The following is a 20,292-nucleotide window of genomic DNA, read 5'->3' as shown; positions in this document are numbered from 1 at the left end:
AAGGAAGGGCCTACTAAATGTGTCAGCATATTTTGAGGAAGAGCAGCTGCCAGGGCCCAGTGTGGGTGGTACACAGTGCTGGCATTCCTGATGGCAATGGCAACAGTACTCCCAACTGCATACACTGGCCAGTGCTGTTGAGGTAAGGGTGTGTAGGTGGTGCAGGCAATTGAACATGGGCTTTAGGAGTGCTTGCAATGGAGAAGAACACACAAACAGATAGGTGCATGCAGCTGTGGGGGTTGAAAGAGAGGACCCTGGGAATGTATGAGAAAGTTGCAGACTGCCCATTTTCCACCCCCATTTTGGCCCAGCAAGAGTTTCAGAGAAATTTTTCTGAAAACGAAGTTACTTCAGAAGAGGCAGGTTTGGGGAAGTGACATCACAGGAAAAGGTGGAGTTTTGGTTCAGTGTGCCCAGGAAGTTTCATCACCTGGAAGTGACACCACAGGAAATGACATAATTCCTGTCTCCCAGCTCCACCCCCAAAGATTCCTGGCTCCACCTCCCAAATTTTAGTGGGCCATGAAGAAGTGTAAAAATAACTGGGCCACAGGAAAGAAAAGTTTGGGAAACCCTGGTATACAGTAGGGTTGCCAAGTCCAATTCAAGAAATATCTGGGGACTTTGGGGGTGGAGCCAGAAGACTTTGGGGGTGAAGCCAGGAGACATTGGGGGCGGTGCCAGGAACAAGGGTGTGACAAGCATAATTGAACTCCAAGGGAGTTCTGGTCATCACATTTAAAGGGACAGCACACCATTTTAAATGTCTTTCTTCCATAGGAAATAATGAAGGATAGGGGCACCTTCTTTTGGGGCTCATAGAACTGGACCTTCTGCTCCAATCATTTTGAAACTTGGAGGGTATTTTGGGGAAAGGCACTAGATACTATACTGAAAATTTGGTGCCTCTACCTCAAAAAATAGCTTCCCCAGAGCCCCCGAAACCTCCAGATCAATTCCCCATTATACCCTATGAGAAATATTCCACATAGGGAATAATGAAGACTTTTCCCTCTCCTCCACCCCCCCCCCCCCGTTCTCACAAATCTGATGTAGGGGATTGGCCTCTCTACTCACCAGCCAGCTTCTTCACAGCAACAAAGACACAGACACAGAAAGTTGAAGCCTTTCACTACCTCCGGAGGTGCAAAGGAACATGATCCTTTGGGGCGGGGCAGGAAGCAGCCTGGGAAAGCTCTGGCTGCTGCGATGGAGCTGGGTGGGAAGGGGAGGGGCAAGGAGAAGCTGCTGCGATCCGAGGTGAGAAGGGAAGGGAAGGGAAGGGAGGAGGAGAAGCATCAGGGATCGGTGGGAAGGGGAGAGGAGAAGCTGCTGGGATCTAGGCTGCGTGGGAAGGGCCGCCATTCCCCCCGCTTTCTGGATTTTTGCTGTGCGGGGGGAGGAGGCTCCAAATCGGGGGTCCCCCGCCCAGGCGGGGGATTTGGGAGGCCTAGTGTACAGTGTCATGATCAACCTTAAAATATTAGATGAACCAGTGGTATAGTTCAGTATAAGGCAGCTTCATATAGGAAGAGAATGTGGCCTCTTAGATTTAGCCACTGCCTTAGGCTATAGGAAATCTACTTTCTAAACTTCCCTATTCCACTGATTTGATGATAGAAATTCTTAAACATCTCTCTCTCTCTGCCTGAAAGGTCTGAGCCTTTGTAACAAGACAAATTAGCTCTCTGCTCCTACTGGTGGAAATTGGTTGTGTTCTAGGGACCTTCTGATGACAGAAGCAGATCTTTCTCTGACTTTTCTTTCCCTGGCAGCATCCTGTGACAATGAAAAGCCAATGCCAGTGGAAGAGAGATCCTCACAGACAGAAAGCAATTAGGGTAATGGGGTCACAACAGGAGGGAATTCAGGAGAGATCATCAGCACAACATCTGTAGGACCCAAAATGTTTGCAAACCAGGGTGTATGTCCAACAAGATGAAAAAATATTTGGTTCTGTTTTTCTTTGACCATGAATGTGTGGTATAGTCTGCTTTATTTCATTCATTCATTCATTTTATTTTTAGCCGCCCTTCCTGTAGAACAGGCTCAGGGCAGGTTACATTATAAAAGACAATAAACAGTTAAAACCAATTAAAATATATAAGATCTAAAATTACGAAGTAAACAGTGGAGACTAAAATGACAAATTCTGCCACAAACATGGCCTATTGTCCAGGTCCAGCAGGTCCTACAGCACTGGGATGGAATAAAAAGGGGGGGGGGAAGGCCAATAACAAGTGATGCCCGCTGCTCAGCTGAAAGCCTGGCAAAAGAGCTGTTTTACAGGCCCTGCGGAATTGAAGTAGATCCCACAGGGCCTGAATCTCCAGGGGGAGCTTATTCCACCAGGCAGGGGCCAGGGCCAAAAAGGCCCTGACCCTCTTCAAGGCCAGTCAGACATCTCTGGGGCCAGGTATCACCAAAATGTGTTAGGTCACAAATTGTAAAGACCTATGGGCTCCTACAGGGAGAGGTGGTCCCAAAGGTATGCTGCCTGCTCCCGGCCCTGATTTGATTCCCACAGAGCTCTTAAAGTTAGATCCAGAATGGTGGTCTGTCCCTCTTGCTTCCCTTTTTACCATGATTAATCAAACGGGCCTTATTGCTGATGCTTGGCGAAATGCAATTGTAGTCCCGATTTACAAGAAAGATGACTGTACAATTCCTTCTAATTACAGGCCAATCAGCCTTCTTTCCATTATAGGCAAATTATACGCCAAGCATCTATTAACTAAATTAACTTCTTGGATGCCCCAGCAAAGAGTCTTAGGCCCTGAACAAATTGGGTTTAGTAAGGGTAAATCTACTGTAGATCATTGTAGCACTCTAGCACACCTGGCTGACAAATATACTACCCCTGGGAATGCCAAACTTTATGCAGCTTTTTTGGACCTTAAAGGGGCATTAGACTCTGTAGATAGAGAACAACTATGGATTAAACTCCATCAACTGGGCATTGATAAGAGACTTCTCAAACTAATCATAACTCTACATTCCTCCACCACTTGCCAAATCAAAACTTCATCTACTAGGGAACTGACACCGAAAATTCCCTTCAATAAAGGAGTTAAACAAGGATGCATACTTGCTTCTTTTTTATTTAATCTATTTCTAAATGATTTGGCTCCTGTACTAACGGAAGTAAACTGCCACCCCCCAAAATTGGGCTCTACATGTGTACCCATCTTGCTATACGCGGATGATACAGTACTCCTTTCTCATACGAGGGTTGGGCTTAGACGACTGTTGAATAGATGTCTCAGGTTTTTTCAAGAAAACAAACTGCATCTGAATTACGAAAAATCTAAGATTCTGGTTTTTGCTAAGTCTTGTAAATTCCACAAATGGCTATTCGATGAGAAAGAAATAGAACAGGTCAGGCATTTTAAATACCAAGGCCTCCATTTTAGTTACAATCTGTCCTGGACATGTCACCATAAATCTGCAGTTAATTTAGCAGCCATTACTGCATCAGCCATTTCCCCGTTTTTCTTTAATAGAGGCAATCAGTTTGTTCCAGCGGCTTTAAAAATCTATAAGGCCAAAGTAATTCCGCAGTTATTGTGTGGCATTCCAACTTGGATTAGTGCCTTTGAGTCTGATATCGAAAGAGTTCAGTCCAAATTTGCTAGGAAAATCATGGGCCTACTATGCCGTGTCTCATATGCCACTCTTTGTCTAGCAACAGGCCTCAATATGTTAGAAACTAGAGCATGGCTTATATCAATCAAATATTGGTTATGTGTGCACTATTCCGCCAACTGTGGGAATTATTTATATCAAATGCTGTCTGAATCCTCGTCGTCCAAATGGATTTCCTGCATAGAGAGGAAAACAATCACCTTAGGTTTGTCTATGGATTCTCTTTACATGCTTCCTCTTACAAACGCATACTACGTAATTAAATGCAGAATTTTAGATAATGAATTACAAAATCTAACGAGTGCTGCAAACAAATCTCGTTCCCCTCTGAATTTTTGAATTCCTCCAACTATTGGTCATCTGCCTTCTTATTTATCTCCATGTTCCAAAATTGCGTAGAGTATTTACCCTTGCTAGATGCAATACAATCTCATCAACAGTTACCTATGGTAGATATAAAAAAATCCTTCTTTCATTAAGACTATGTATATGTAATTTAAAACAAATTGACTCATTGTCCCATATTCTTCTTTATTGTCCCCTATATGATACTATATGCCTTAGGTTTCTAGATCCAATTCTGTTCAATATGACAGGCTGCTCAGATGTTGTAAAAGTTTGCTGTCTTCTGAATGATTTGTCTGAAAGGGTTGCTTTATTCTTGAGTCTGGTAATCAAGGATCAATTGTCCAATGTATAGCTGCATATGACTGTTTTATTATTTCTGTAGCTGTTTATTTATAATCTGATATATGCCAATAAAGGCTTTTGATTGATTGATTGGTATGCTACCCCCTGACTGTATAGGGCTTTGAAGGTAAGTACCAGCATCTTGAACTGGCTGGTACTCAATAGGTAGCCAGTGCAGTTCATGCAACACAGGATGGATCTGTGCCCACACAGGCAATGACGTCAACATCCATGCCCACAAAAAACCTCAAAGGCTCATGGCTGCAATTACTGGCAAATGATTATATAACAAATTAAAGAGTGTAATTATTCCAAAATTCAAAAGTGCAATATAAACATTAAAAGACAATTTCATTTGTGTTTGTTCATGCAACTTTCACTTTGACCCAACAAATCCTCAGTTCCAAATACAATTAGCTCCACTGCAATCATTCCATAAATTCAGAGGCACAGACTAGTGCCATTTTTCAGAGATTGTCAGTGGCAATGAAGCTGAACCCCAATTCCCTTAATTGATCATGGGGCCGCAAGCTGGAGCCGGCCGTTTCACATGGAGGCTTTGTCAGATATTCGTGCTGGGGTTGTGCAAATCTTCAAGTATTTACACTTCATTCATAAGCATCCTGACTCAAAGTTGCTGACTGCTCCCAGGACTAATTGTATTTGGAACTGCTGATTTGTTTTCTCCCAGTTGTACCGACAGTTTGTCGGGTCAAAGTGAAAGTTGTATGAACAAACACATATGAAATTGTCTTTTAATGTTTATATTGCACTTTTGAATTTTGGAATAATTACACTCTTTAATTTGTTATATAATCATTTGCCAGTAATTGTAGCCGGGAGCCTTTGTGGTTTTTTGTGGGTATCTTTTCCATGGCTTCCTCTTGTTGCTTGTGTCAACATCCATGCAGCAGCATTCTGCAGCAGCTAGAATTTCCAGAACAGGGTCTGTTGTTGCACAACCAGGGGAGGGGAGAGGCCTCAGCTGAATATAATGCCATAGAGTCCACCCTCCAAAGCAGTTATTTTCTCCAGTGAGAGAGAGATCTATTATCTGGAGTTCAGTTGTGATACCAGGAGATCTGGTATCTGATACCAGTTGCCACCTGGAGATTGGCTGCTCTAGGTCTGGCAGCATACACCAGGTGACTTGATGCCACCTGATTGACATGAATTCACTAGACCTGGCTGATTGCTGCTGTTCAGTGGCAGCCGCACTATGACAGCCAGTGTGGCATAGCAGTTAGTGCTTCAGAAGCAGGTCTGCCAGACCCAGGTTTTTGCTGTGGAAACTGACTGGGTGATTTCAGACTTGTCACAGATGTTCAGCCTAACCACAGGGTTGTTTGGCATATCAAAAGTGGGAGAGGAGAATTATGTAAGCTGTTTTGGTCCTCACTGCAGACAAAGACTGTACTTTTCCTAGGTAGAGGCTGCAGGGAGCGGGGAGGAGATGGAAAGCTGAAGTCAGATCACTTTCCCTACAGAAAATGGCTGCTGTGAAGTGCATATTCTATGGTACACCATAACACAACCATACCAGGCCAAAAAAGATAGATCATGTCACAAACAACAATGTACTGCAGATGAAAGGAATGCTGAGCTTTAGCATCTGAGTGATCATTGTCATGGTACAACACCACAGCAAATTGATGCTGAATGTCCAAAGCCAGGGCACTGAACCAGAGTCAGTTTCTAGAGCCCATTGTATTTGTTCCCATAATGGGCCTTATTCTTAGTAATTAATAATTATCGTATGGCAGTGTGTGTAGTATAGCCAGGAGATCCTAAGACTGTTCTAGCTTTTTTTGTGTTATGCACCAGCAGGTGGCAAACTAAGGCAAGAGATGTTTCAGAGGTGGTTTGCCATTGCCTGTCTCTGTGCCATGACCCTGGTGTTTACTGAAGGTTGCCCATCCAAATACTAGCCAAGGGTGATCCTGCTTAGTTTCCAATGAACTACGAAGCTGCCTTATACTGAATCGAACCCACGGCCCATCAAAGTCAGTATTGTCTCCTCAGACTAGCAGCAGCTCTCCAGGGTCTCAAGCTAAAGTTTTTCACGCCTACTTGCCTGGACCCTTTTTAGTTGGAAATGCCAGGGATTGAACCTGGGACCTTCTGCTTACCAAGCAGGTGCTCTACCACTGAGCCACTGTCCCTCCCTCTGATGAGGTCGGGCAAGCCTGGGATATCCAGATCAGGGCTCATGATGAGCACCAACAACCAAGTCTTCCTCCATATCCAAATGAAGACCAGAAGAGCAAAGAATGGAAGTCAAGAAAGCTACTGTTGGGATGCATTTTGGCAAATTGGAGCTTCACTGGGCTTATGTCAAAATTTGTTGTGAAAACATACTGGAAATAAATGGCTTTAGGCATCTGTAGTAATCTGTATTTATTTCACAAAAAAGGAAAACAAAATAATAAAGATACTTTCATGCAAGAAGTTTTAGCTCATAGAACTAATTGTTTCCCCTTCTCAAGAGCACCTCCTGTTAAAGCATATATATATGAGAAATAAAATCAAAGGCCAAGAGTTAGCAAAAAAAATTCCTGATCAATTTTAAAATTATGGCTTCTGTGACTATCTACATAGTTTGGATAAACTGGTAAATCCACAGCTACTTTTCTAATGTGTCTGTCACATGTCAGAGAAATGGCTCACAGTATTTCCAGACTTTATGCTTTGTAGAGAATGAAGAAATCTGTCTTAATCTACCACTTTTGTGCAACTAAACTGGTGTTAAAATATGGAACAAAAAACACCAGGTCAGCATTCTTTAAGGTTCATAAACAGAGTGATATAAATATAAAACCTTGATACAAACAGATTCCCCCCCCCCATATATAAAATAGCATCTTCAAGGCACTAATGTGACAACAAAATGAAACAGAAATATGACATCCTTAGCTGTCTCAGATCTTCCAAATTAGTGATGGACATTTTCCTACGGAAATCTTATTGCCTCGGCTGTCCAGTCCTGGGCTTGGCATACACAGATGTACTTCCATGTATTTCCATCAGCTGTCTCAGAAGTCCTTTGGCTATTAATGCGTTACACCAGCTCTCCTTGCTCCAGTCCAGTCTAAATTTTGCTTCAGCCATTGAATTAATGGCCATAGTGCATAGATCTCAAGAAGTCTTGGCTCTCTCTTTAGGCTTTCCTGCTTGTTCCTATGCCAACAACCCAAGCCGGGTCACTTTGGCAGAAAGGAATGAGTGGATGATGAAGACAATGGTTTTGGGGCAGGAATGAAGATCTAGTTGCTGCAATGAAAGAAAACACTGATAAATCAAGAGTGGTACATTCAGAGCATTTCACCTGCCTGCATCTCCTAGAAATTGGCCTCTAACTACAGGTGTTTGTGTAAAAAATAGTTAGCAACTATAGAAAGCGGTAGTGGTCCATTATACAGTCCCAAAGGGTGGCAGACAATATACTGGTTTAAGTTGTTCTCCAATATGTGAGAAGGTCAGGGATCCTAGAAAACAACTTCACAAATGACTATGAGAGAAGCAGCCCTAGGTAAAAATAGAAATAATATGCTGTAGACTGATTTGCTCCAACGAGACAGACCAAGGGCATCAAACCATGAGAGAGTCTAGAACAGGGGTGTCGAACTCATTTGTTATCAGGGCTGGATCTGACATAAAAGAGACCTTGTTGGGCTGGGCCATGTTTGGTTGGGCCAGACTGTGTTGGGCTGGGCCATGTGTGTACCTATTTAAGATCAGGCAGCAGAGATATAAATTTTATAAAGAACACAGACAATATATATCTATATGTATCTATATAGCATGCTTAAGACTTAAAGGTGCTTTAAGCCAACAGAAGGAAGAGAGGCTCGGCTTAGTAGCTCTGCTGTGCAACTGAGAGAGCCTGGGAAAGCAAGCAGTTTCTCCCCAAGGGAGGAGTCTCAGCCAATGGAGAAAATAGAGGTTTTGCTCTGTAGCTCCTGTGCAATTGAGCAAGCCTGGCAAAGCAAGCTGTGATGCAGAAGGAAGCAAGATATAGGGAGAAGGAAGCAGATGACAGCCAGTTGCTCGGGGGCCTGATAGGAGCTCTTCAGGGGCCTTATTCGGCCCCTGAATTGCATGTTTGAGAACCCTGGTCTAGAACAACACTGTCCTCGCCAATGTTTTGAACTTAAGAAACATTCTTCATTTTAACCATCTGCTTCGACTACCTTCTGCAGTTTCTGCAGGGCTTTTTTTGTAGCCAGAACTCCTTTGCAGATTAGGCCACACACCCCTGATGTAACCAATCCTCCTGGAGCTTACAGTAGGCCTTGTACTAACAGCCCTGTAAGCTCTTGAAGGATTGGCTACATCAGGGGTGTGCGGCCTAATATGCAAAGGAGTTCCTGCTACAAAAAAAGCCCTGAGTATCTCCATGCACAGCTTCACTTCGCATAATTTTTCTTGCTTTCACAATTTTGTTATTCCTCATTGATGGGCAGAGAGGAAAGTGAACAGAAAAAGTTGGAGAACTGAAGCGAGGGCAAAGAGGCAGGGATAAAGCTCCATCAGGAAGGTCACGGACTCAATCCCTATACACAGTCACTAAAAAAAACACCAACCCAACATTTCTCCAGATCCCTTCTGGTTTTTCAGCTTTTGCCTTATAGGCCCTATTTCCCCCCACTACCAGCAAGATGCAATTATTTACCAGGTACTAACATCATACTTCTTTAAGTCACACAAGGTGTGTATACACATACACACACAAAGCAAAGTACATGCTGTCATAGGTACCGTTGAGTGACTTGGAAAAAAACATGGATTTGTACAGAAGGTCTGAATTTTTGCCAGCTAGAATTCAGAATGATGGGCTAGGTGACACTCCATTTCTTTGATATTGCAACGTGTCCCTAGAAGTTCCTTTCAACAGAGCTCTTTTCTCTCTGCTGATATTTGCAAGCTATGTATAGCCCTTTAGGGCATTTCAGATCACTACCTCATCTGAAACTAAGATCTTCCCCAGAAGTCATCAACCACTTTTGCACTTGGCCTCCTTCTGCAATTCCGAGATCTTCTCCTGCAACAAGACAGGTCTGATCCTGTCACACTGAACATGATGGCTTCATCCCAGCCTTTCCACTTCAAAAGGCTCATGTCTCAGGGACCTCCTAGTTAAACTCAGAGCCATTTTACTATTCTGCCCCTTTCATCCTAGAATTCCAAATGCTTACTTTCCTCAGTCTAGTAGCAAACTTCTCAAGTCACCCCTTTCAGCACTGGAATCTCCCTTCTTTAGTCCTCTGAAATGCCCCTGGGAGGGGTGTACAGATCTTGTTTCCTACTGAAAACATCTCACATCACTTCTCTAGGAACCTAGTGAAAAAGCAGGGAAGACAAGAATCACAAGAAGGGAGAAGTCAAAAGGGAACTCACAATCTCTCCTTCTGAGCTGCCAAAGTCCAAGTAAAGCATCTTGGCCCCATCATCGGAGGACATCTGAAGCCTTTCAAAAGGCTGCTGCAGAAGGATGACTTTGGTGAGGCCTGGCTCCAGGGCGGAGATGGTGAAGCCTTTGTCGATGTGGATGGACAATGTGCAGTCTCTCCCATTCCACGTGCATGCTGGGAGAAAAAGAGAATGTCAGGAGAAGAGGGTTATTATCTAACCCTTCTAGAGAGGAGGCTACTGTTCAGCTGCAGAAACTGGCTGTGCTGGAAGGGGATGACAAAAAGCGGGGCACTAGTTTTCAGGCCTGACCAACGAACTCCTGTGTCTACTGCTGTGCACTAAAGAAGACCTGAGGATCTCACATCATCTTGCATGAGCTGATTCCTAGAATACACCCAGTGCTTCATTGCCATCATCATAATCAAAAGTTGTGAATTGCCCAGTCCTTAATACTGCTGGGCTCTGGGCAATGTACAAAATATTACATTTTGGTTGAGTTACAGAGGTCAGTGATCAGAAGTGCGCAGTTCTGCTTAGGATTGCACTGCAAGACATAAGATTTCCCAAAAAACTAATCATGAATGGATGTTATAAAATGGGCTCCTGTCTCTAGTTGCTTTTGCCTGGCACCAGAGAGTCAAATAATTACTTTTCTTCACTATTAATCAGCACTTCTTTGAGTCAACCCCAAATGTGTTTCTGCTTGCAGGAACAAATTTAGACATACTTCTCCTTATGTTCTTGATGGGCTTGTCAAGACACCACTCTTGTGCTAAGCTTTTCATGACAGTTACTTTAAGGCATCTCAGAATGGGCCTGAGAGCATCCCTAGATACATGAAACTACAGCCTTCCTAGGCACCCCACTGTTTCGTTCTTTTGTTAGCTTCCCTTTGAACAAAAGGTCTTGTTACTAAACAAACTCTTTTTTTTGTGTGAAGATTTGCTGATACTGGCTCACAGCCCAAAGATCAGCACTGACTGAATAACCAGACTGCCTCTTTGCTTGGGAAACAGAGAAAGAATTGATATCTGACTCCAGGAACAACTTGCATTTGTTACAGATCACACAATTGCTTGCCTTATTTTTATTTTAAGCAAGTTGGAAGTTAGAAACAACTGCTTGTTTTTACTAGACTGCAAATCTAGTCTCCTGTGTATGTAAACCTGTCTGTAACTATGCTGATTGGTTAAACTATTAAGAGAAAGAGTTCTACAGACCATTGAGAATTGCACAAATAGAGGCTGGAAAGCCAAGATTAATAGCACCCGGTAACTTGAGCCTGAGATCTCTAATTCTTACTGCTGCCAGCAGATGTGGTCAGATCTTGGTTTATAATGTACTTCTCAGTGAACTCAGTACCAGCAGCAAATCTGGAACCATTATCCCCATTGTAAATTAGGTCAATATAGTTCTAAGACAGTGTAAAAAAGTAGAATGGGAAAGCGCCCATGCAAAAAGCCCCTAATGTTTATGTCAACCACCAGTCCTCAAATACCAACTGCTGTTTGCCTTCTGACCTGTTGACACTTCCTGGATACACTCAGCTGCATTGTGGCATCCATCCACTAGTATCCTTGTCCATGTGGCCAAGTCCCGGTGAGTCTCCACACTGAACAGATGTGTCTCCACGCCTTTTTTGGTTCCAGTCCGTAATGCAAATGAGAGCTCAGTGTCATAGAGATGAGAGCCCTTGGATGGGCCAGAGTGCACCAGCCTGTAGAGGATGGGAAAGAAAGGCACTTTCAATGTGAAACCCACAAACAAATAACCACTCTGGAGATCCACTTCAGGATAAAAGGGTGGTGTATGAATACTCAGAAATGCACATGGTGCAGCTTAGTGGCTAAAAGAATGGGTATGATCTGGGACGTCCAAAGTTCAAATCTGCCTTTTCTACAAATACTCTACATGGTCTTGGGCAAGCACTCTGCTACTAACTGCTCTATGGAAATAACACTAGTCTACCTTACAGGCCTGTTGCAGGAACTGCACATAAAATACTGTGTGTGAAGCACTTTGAACACTGAAAGTACTGTACAAATGCTAAGTAACATACTTCTATCTCTCTGATTTACCAATCATCTGATTTTATGGTATTCTATATATAATCAGAGCCATTAGGTAAACATGGCTACATCTTTAGAACAATTCAGTGTGAATCTGGAGACCAACAGTGAGTTTGGGTGTTTCATGAAGATGGCAGCCTAGCTTCCAGATTCTGTTCAAGACAAGGCTGCTTTGCTTAGGTACAACTGCTCCTGGCATAATGCTTCGTGGTAAGAAACTCTTGAAGGCATAGAACATTTATTGGCAACCCAGATCCAGAGTACCTCCATCCTCTCTCACACCTGCCCTTTCGAGGCTGCAACACTCCCTTGTGAGCAGCTGAAATCTGTGGCTTTCAAGTAAAGCCCAACCCTGTTCGGAGTTATCTCTCTGATGGGACAGTCTGTGGGCTGAGTGGCCAGAGGACTCACTGCCCCTGAGGTAAAGCTGAACATAGAGCCTCTGTGATTCCTGAAATCACATAGATTCCGGTACAGCAAATATGCTGTTGTAAACCCCCTGGCTTCAGCTTCACCTTAGCATCCTGTCAATGTTTAACCAACCCATGAATCTATGCTACTTTTACAGTCTTCTTGGCAAATTTCACTTATTTAGGAGCACACCTTAGAAAGTTTTTGTTAAGTGTAAATGCAACAAACATATGCTTGGCAACACATCCATTGCAGAGGAACATTTGCCTGAAAATAGTGCACACAGTCCACATTTGTTGCTGTGTAATGTCTGAAACGGCTCATAGCTGAAGCTTCAATTTTATTATTTTGCTTTCTGTTATTGTCACTCCAGTTATGTGCAATAATGGCCACCAGAGGTCACTGTGGCACTGTTCATAACTTCAACAGCTCCATGCTGAGCATAGCATAGCAACTTCTATGCCTCTCCACCACAATAACCATTCACAGCCATCTTTCTCCTGAAATGTTGTGATGCACATAATTATGCACAAAGAAAGACAATGCAACTGAGCAGCCAAAAAGAAAAAAAAAAACACCTGGACTAGGGCAATGAAATTTCTGAGATACCCATATCAACAGTCTTGCGAAGAATCTTAATATGTGTGTGAGGTGGAGACATGGAATGCTTCCTGTGCCCATTTTTTACCTCCATGGGCTCACCTGTGTTCTGAACATATGTGCTAAACTTACAAAGTGTGCATGTATTGGCTTTCTCTGTATCAGATTGTCACATGAGTCAATTAACAGGACAAAAACTGTCAACTTGACTATTATGTGATCTCGGTCAAATGTTGTCAAGTGTTTTGTGAAGCCAGGAACTCCGCTGTGTAGATGGCAGCTTCCCCTTCTTATTTCATTTTCATGTCTATGATTAGCAAAAGCAGGCTGCTTGGCCACTATCCATGCAACAGTCAAAGGTAGACTCAGCAGCACAGCAAAGCTCCGCTTACTAGTCACTAGTTGTCACTGCGCCCTTTACAGCTGCTTTTCCAATCCTCCTTTTAAGTTTTAATGGCTGTATTTGCTTTCCAGTGAACTAATTTAGGTTTTTTAAAATACAATTTTAGGCTTGCCCTGGTGCACCAAGAAAAAAAAGCCATGGTGACAGAGAGGAACCTCCATGTTCAGAGGCATGAAGCCTCTGAATCCCAGAACTAGGTCTTAGCTTCTATGCCCTGTTGTTGGCCCTCCAAAGGAACTGGTTGGCCATTGTGTGAGACATGATGCTGGACTAGATGGACCACTGGTCTGATCCAGCAGGGCTCTTCTTATGCTCTTATGAGACAGACTGTTCAATGAAACTCACATTTATGCAAAATTTCTCTAATACTGTCATAAAATTTGATTTTAAGTGCATTCATTGCCTTACAACAGTTGACATATCTAGTTTTGTAATTTGCATCTATATCATACCAGGTGATGATAAAAAATATGTTTCATGTTGTTCTAATAATGCTGCTGCTTTAGGAACCCATAAGCAATAACTAACGGTTACAGTTCTTTGAGGGGGTGAATGAACATGTGGACAAAGGAGACCCAACAGATGTTGTTTACCTTGATTTCCAGAAAGCTTTTGATAAAGTTCCTCATCAAAGGCTCCTTAGAAAACTCGATAGTCATGGAGTAAAAGGACAGGTCCTCTTGTGGATCAAAAACTGGCTAATTAATAGGAAGCAGAGAGTGAGTATAAGTGGGCAGTCTTCCCAGTAGAGGACGGTAAGCAGTGGGGTGCCGCAGGGCTCACTACTGGGTCCCATGCTTTTTAACTTGTTCATAAATGATTTGGAGTTGGGAGTGAGCAGTGAAGTGGCCAAGTTTGCAGATGACACTAGATTGTTCAGGGTGGTGAGAACCAGAGAGGATTGTGAGGCACACCAAAGGCTGGGTGAGTGGGCGTCAACGTGGCAGATGAGGTTCAATGTGGCCAAGTGCAAAGTAATGCATATTGGGGCCAAGAATCCCAGCTACAATTACAAGTTGATGGGGTGTGAACTGGCAGAGACTGACCAAGGGAGAGATCTTGGGGTTGTGGTAGATAACTCACTGAAAATATCGACAGTGTGCGATTGCAATAAAAAAAGGCCAACACCATGCTGGGAATTATTAGGAAGGGAATTGAAAACAAATCAGCCAGTATCATAATGCCCCTGTATAAATCGATGGTGCAGTCTCATTTGGAATACTGTGTGCAATTCTGGTCACCGCACCTCAAAAAGGATATTATAGCATTGGAAAAAGTGCAGAAAAGGGCAACTAGAATGATTAAAGGGTTGGAACACTTTCCCTATGAAGAAAGGTTAAAACGCTTGGGGTTCTTTAACTTGGAGAAACGTCGACTGCAGGGTGACATGATAGAGATTTACAAGATAATGCATGGGATGGGGAAAGTAGAAAAAGCAGTACTTTTCTCCCTTTCTCACAATACAAGAACTCGTGAGCATTCAATGAAATTGCTGAGCAGTCAGGTTAAAAGGAAGTACTTCTTCACCCAAAGGATGATTAACATATGGAATTCACTGCCACAGGAGGTGGTGGCGGCTACAAGCATAGACAGCTTCAAGAGGGGGTTAGATAAAAATATGGAGCAGAGGTCCATCAGTAGCTATTAGCCAGTGTGTATATGTGTGTGTGTGTGTGTGTGTGTGTGTGTATATATATATATATATATATATATATATATATATATAATTTTTTTGGCCTCTGTGTGACACAGAGTGTTGGAATGGATGGGCCATTGGCCTGATCCAACATGGCTTCTCTTATGTTCTTAACCAAAACTTTTTTGTCCAGTCAGTCGACCAACCCAATCTCTTTAGCACTGGAAACTGGCAACTCCCTGTCATGAAGACCTTTCTAGGCACAAAGACTCCCTTTGGACCTTTACCTGAACAGGTGGAGGTATGAATTTAGACCTGATTTTGGCTCTTCCATGAGTTTATTGGACATTTTGCTACTATCCTAATGTGATGCTAGCGATAATTGGTGGGTGGGGGGCAGCGCTAATTGTGCTACAAGTGACTCTGACCAATTATTATTATTTTTAAATTCAGCAACACGATTGAGTTCAGGCCAGATTTAGAAATGTGGATTAATTAGTTTGGAGGGATCATACCCATTTCTAACATCAATTATTCCTGTGTAATTTATTTTTATTTATTTATTTTATTTATTCTATGACTTATATCCCGCCCTTCCCACAAAATGGCTCAGGGCGGCTCACAACAAACGATAAAACAATAAACAGAGTGCAAAGTTATTACATTTTAAAAAGTCGAAGCGTTTAAAACCTAAAAACCTTAAAATCTTAACGTTAAAACTATACAGTATATTTCACTGAAGTCTGATAAGCTACATTTATCTAGTCAGGCGTAGGCTAACCGGAAGAGGCTTGTCTTATAGGCCCTGCGGAACTGAGTAAGATCCCGCAGGGCCCTCACCTCTTCTGGCAGCTGGTTCCACCATGTGGGGGCCATTGTAGAAAAGGCCCTGTCTCTGGTTGTCTTGAGACGGACTTCTTTGGGCCCGGGGATGGTGAGAAGGTTTTGCATCCCAGACCTCAGTACTCTCTGGGGAACGTATGGGGAGAGACGGTCCTTCAGGTAGGCAGGTCCCAGGCCATATAGGGGTGCTCTCTAACCACACTGCAAAGCTGCAGGCCTTAGTAATATATCAAGAGTCATTTTACCTTAAAAAAACTCTTCCTATTTCTGCTGCCTGTTTTTAAGCACCTGGAGCCCATTTTCAGGCCTTTGTCAGAAGAGGGCAGCAGAACTTTACAAAAACTTCACAAAAAGCAATTCCAATTTCTTCTGATCTTTTAAGGAAACAAGCTGCTGCTGCCTGTTAACTTTGCTAGATATAGAACTGATGCTCCTTACAGAAGCCTGTGGCTGGATGGACCCAGGTTCTCAAGTCCAGTTGCCTCTCCCCAAGTAATATCCTTCATATAACTGTATTTTGCAGATTAAATAACACACATCAAACCAGACTACAGAGTGCCACAGGCAAGCTCTGTCAATTCCTGGAAAGAAAACTCCTTGGAAGAAGGCAATGAATCCACATTCTACAGGGGAAGGCAAAGCCCAATCAGACCAGGAAGACAATTCCTTACCCGGCTTCAATATGGCAGTACAGAATTCAGACCAGATAACATATAAGAACATAACAGAATCCATGTTGGATCAGGCCAATGGCCCATCCAGTCCAACACTCTGTCACACAGTGGCCAAAAAAAAAAAAAACAGGTGCCATCAGGAGGTCCATCAGTGAGACCAGGACACCAGAATCCCTCCCACTGTTGCCTCCCTCCAGCATCAAGAATACAGAGCATCACTGCCTCAGACAGAGTTCCATCTATACTTTGGACCTATGCTCCATATGTTTATCTAATCCCCTGTTGAAGTTGCCCATGCTTGTAGCTGCCACTACCTCCCGTGGCATTGAATTCCATGAGTTAATCACACTTTGGATGAAGAAGTACTTCCTTTTATCCATTTTAAACCGACTGCTCAGCAATTTCATTGAGTGCCCACAAGTTCTTGTATTGTGAGAAAGGGAGAAAAGTACTTCTTTCTCTGCCTTCTCTATCCCATGCATAATCTTGTAAACCTCTATCATGTCACCCCTCAGTCATCATTTCTCCAAGCTAAAGAGTCCCAAATGTTTTAACCTTTCTTCATAGGGAAAGTGTTCCAACCCTTTAATAATTCGTTGCCCTTTTATGCACTTCTTCCAATGCTATAACTTTTTTTGAGGTGTGGTGACCAGAACTATACACAGTATTCCACCAAATGAGGCTGTACCATTGATTTAAACAGGGGCATCATGATGCTGGCTGATTTGTTTTCAATTCGCTTCCTAATAATCCCTAGCATAGTGTTGACCTTTTTTATTGCAGTCACACACTGTCTCGACATTTTCAGTGAGTTATCTACCATGACTCCAAAATTTCTCTCTTGGTCAATCTCTGCCAGTTCGGACCCCATCAACGTGTATTTATAGTTTGGATTTTTGGCCACAATGTGCGTTACTTTGCATTTGGCCACGCTGAACCTCATTTGCCAAGTTGACGCCCACTCGCTCAGCCTCGACAGGTCCCTTTGGAGTGCCTCACAATCTTCCCTGGTTCTCACCACCCTGAACAATTTAGCATCATCCACAAATTTAGTTTCTTCACTGCTTACTCCCAATTCCAAATCATTAATGAACAAGTTAAAAAGCCTTGGACCTAGTACTGAGCCCCGCGGTACCCCATTGCTTACTACCCTCCACTGTGAAAATTGCCCATTTATACTCACTCTCTGCTTCCTATTACTCAGCCAGTTTTTGATCCACAAGAGGCCTTGTCCTTTTACCTTTTGACTCTTGAGCTTACTTAGGAGACTTTGATGAGGAACTTTATCAAAAGCTTTCTGTAAGTCAAGGTAAACCACATCTATTGGGTCCCCTTTGTCTACATGTTTGTTCACCCCTCAAAGAACATTAACAGGTAGTGAGACAAGGTATCTGCAGGCACACACCTATATTTTTTTCAGTGTGTGCATTGAAAATGAGAGAATATGGCAAACACATACTTGCAAACATATTTGGCATAGACATGCTTCTCATGGACCTGTGAGTGTCTGATGCTACATTGAGTGCAATGTGTGAATTCACCCATTATAAGAAGTCTTAACCATGAAAGCAAAATCCATCCAGCTGGTTTCTTGTAATGGAAAATATGCTTGGGTGTTCGCTTTTAAAAAGATCTCTTGGTGAAGATTCGGTTTCAGAATGCTCTATCATTTTCCTTCTTTATTTTATTCTTCTATAACTACTTTATCCCTGACTTATAAAATAATCATATCATAAAATCTGGATAAAATAATTAATATTAAGAAATCATTAAAATTCCAGCCACACACAGCAGCTTGTTCTCACAGTGAACTGGGGTAGAAAGATGGATTCCTCCCCTCCTTCCAGTATACTTCTATGAAGTAATTATCAGACTTTTAGGTCCACACCTTGCAGAATAATTAACCCAATAGATTTCTCTCAGCAACTCACTTTGCCTTGGAGTCATCACTTTACTCTGGAAATGGATTCAAATAACCAAGCGTTTTTAAGTCCAGCTAAATGGAAACTGCATGCACATAGTTATACATATTGTAAAATATACATTGGCTTGCTATGTGGATCCGCAGCCTGAAAGGAGGGCTATTTTGCAAGAGTGTGCTTCTGAAGCAGCACTTTGGCATGCATTCTGGGCTACAGCAGAACATGGGAAGTGAAAAAGTCACGCTCTTTGGGCAGAAACTCTTCTGCCCATGGAAGTACCCTGGTGGCTCCAAGGCTATATAAGCTGCATCAGTACAGTCTCAGCAATGGTGCAGTCAGAGGATTAAGATCTGTGCTGTGGAAAAGGACTAGAGTTACTGTTAAGGGGGACTTGCTGTGATGTTACTACTTACACCATCAGCTACTTAGAAAGGGTCTTTTCCACATCCAGCCAACAGAGACTAACGGTAAAAACACAGAAACATGCATGTTCCGCATGATAGTTTGTCTTACCTGGTAGCTATGAGAGGGAAACTGTGCATGGGCTTATTCAAGGCATCCCTGCTTTGTGGGAAGATGTTGTAGAAGAGAAGCTCCTTCTCTGTGAGGACGGCAAGGATGTTCTTTGTTCCATCCCCAGGGAGCTGCAAACCAAAAGGCTAACACAGTCACAGAAACTCAGAGCAGACAGTGATGTCCAGCTTGACAAATCTGGCCACAAAGCCACTATAAGCAGATGTTGAGCTTGGCTGCCACCTGGCAGGAAATGCATTTGATAGGAGGCATCTTGTTACGTCCTGGATCGCTTGGGAGTGATTCAAGTTGGAATGAATGGCATCTGAATGGATGGGTTCATTATTTTAAGGATTTTATAAACTCTCCTGCCTTTCAAAAAAGAGCTGAGAGTGGCTTCAACATGAGACAGTAAACATGATTACAAAACACAGCGCGCTGTCCACAAAAGAACTTGAAATAAAACCAGAAAACTGCATCCAAGCTGGTAAAACAGAATCAAACTGCACTCCAGAATAAAATGAAACTTCAAATGCTAGCTTGTATCAAAGATTCTTCTCTCTGCCTTCTATATCTATCTGAATGAAATATATGGTCTTGGGAGGGGGAGAGAGAATCCTAAATTGTGGTGCCAGCACACAGCTCTACAACAGATCAAAATGGCAGAGGATGGCGTACTGGTAGCTGACAGAGCAGTCATTTAGATTCTTCTGGTGAATCACTCACAAAAGGAGATGGCCGTAGGCAGACACGCGAATATTGATGGCCTACACTTAGACCGGATTCATACATTACCACAGCGTGCACTGCTTTCCCATAACATCTTCCTGTCCCACTTCATCTGTATCTAATGAAATATTCCCTGTCCCCACAAAATGTGATGCTACAACAGCTGTTTAAATTGTTGTAAAAGTCCTTTTTTGTTTTTGGATTCCTACAGCAACTTATTCAATTTGATCAAATGAGACAGGGAACTGTTCTAGCTCTTCATGCTCTGAAGAGTGACAGAAACAATAATTGCACTTGAGGAACATTCTTGAGATGAAGCAGGTCTCTATGTATGCAGTACTTTGACTACTGTCTGTAAATGAGGCCAAGCGGTCTGGAGCAAAGAGTGGGTGTTTTGTTCAGCACTGGGAGACTCAGCAGAAATAAACTGTGACAGAAGGCCACCAGTGATTTTTGCATATAATTTCCACAAATGAGACAGATGTCAAGCTACAGTCAGTGGACACACTGACGTTCTTTTAGGAACATGCATCTTCAGAGAAAATTATCTTCAGATAAGAAAGAGGGAGTGGGGGGCCTTTTAGAAATCAGAATTGCTGGAAACATGCTACTAAACAAGAATATGGAATTTAATACAGAAACATTAAATACTGAAATAATGGAAGGTTCTATTCACTTATCTTCCTTTTTTCTGATTCTTTCTTCTAAAAACATTGTCTATTGTAAATTTATCCTTATAGGA

General features: G+C 42.7%; 1 protein-coding gene across 1 annotated transcript in view; it reads right to left on the bottom strand.

Moving 5' to 3' along the window:
* Positions 1-6,720: 6,720 nt before the first annotated feature.
* Positions 6,721-20,292, bottom strand: part of SNTA1 (syntrophin alpha 1) — a 101,187-nt gene continuing 87,615 nt past the window's right edge. Inside the window, exons 5-8 of the mRNA XM_060231003.1 lie at positions 18,822-18,952; positions 11,271-11,467; positions 9,736-9,923; positions 6,721-7,608 (exon numbers count right to left, since the gene is read on the bottom strand). Of these exons, the coding sequence (XP_060086986.1) occupies positions 7,516-7,608; positions 9,736-9,923; positions 11,271-11,467; positions 18,822-18,952 (609 nt within the window). The 3' untranslated portion in view covers positions 6,721-7,515. The remainder of the gene's footprint in view (positions 7,609-9,735; positions 9,924-11,270; positions 11,468-18,821; positions 18,953-20,292) is intronic.

The sequence above is a fragment of the Heteronotia binoei genome, chromosome 2 (assembly GCF_032191835.1).
Source record: "Heteronotia binoei isolate CCM8104 ecotype False Entrance Well chromosome 2, APGP_CSIRO_Hbin_v1, whole genome shotgun sequence".
Taxonomy (NCBI): Eukaryota; Metazoa; Chordata; class Lepidosauria; order Squamata; family Gekkonidae; genus Heteronotia; species Heteronotia binoei.
Note: the sequence above shows the minus strand (reverse complement) of the source record. Positions and strands in the feature narration are given on the sequence as shown.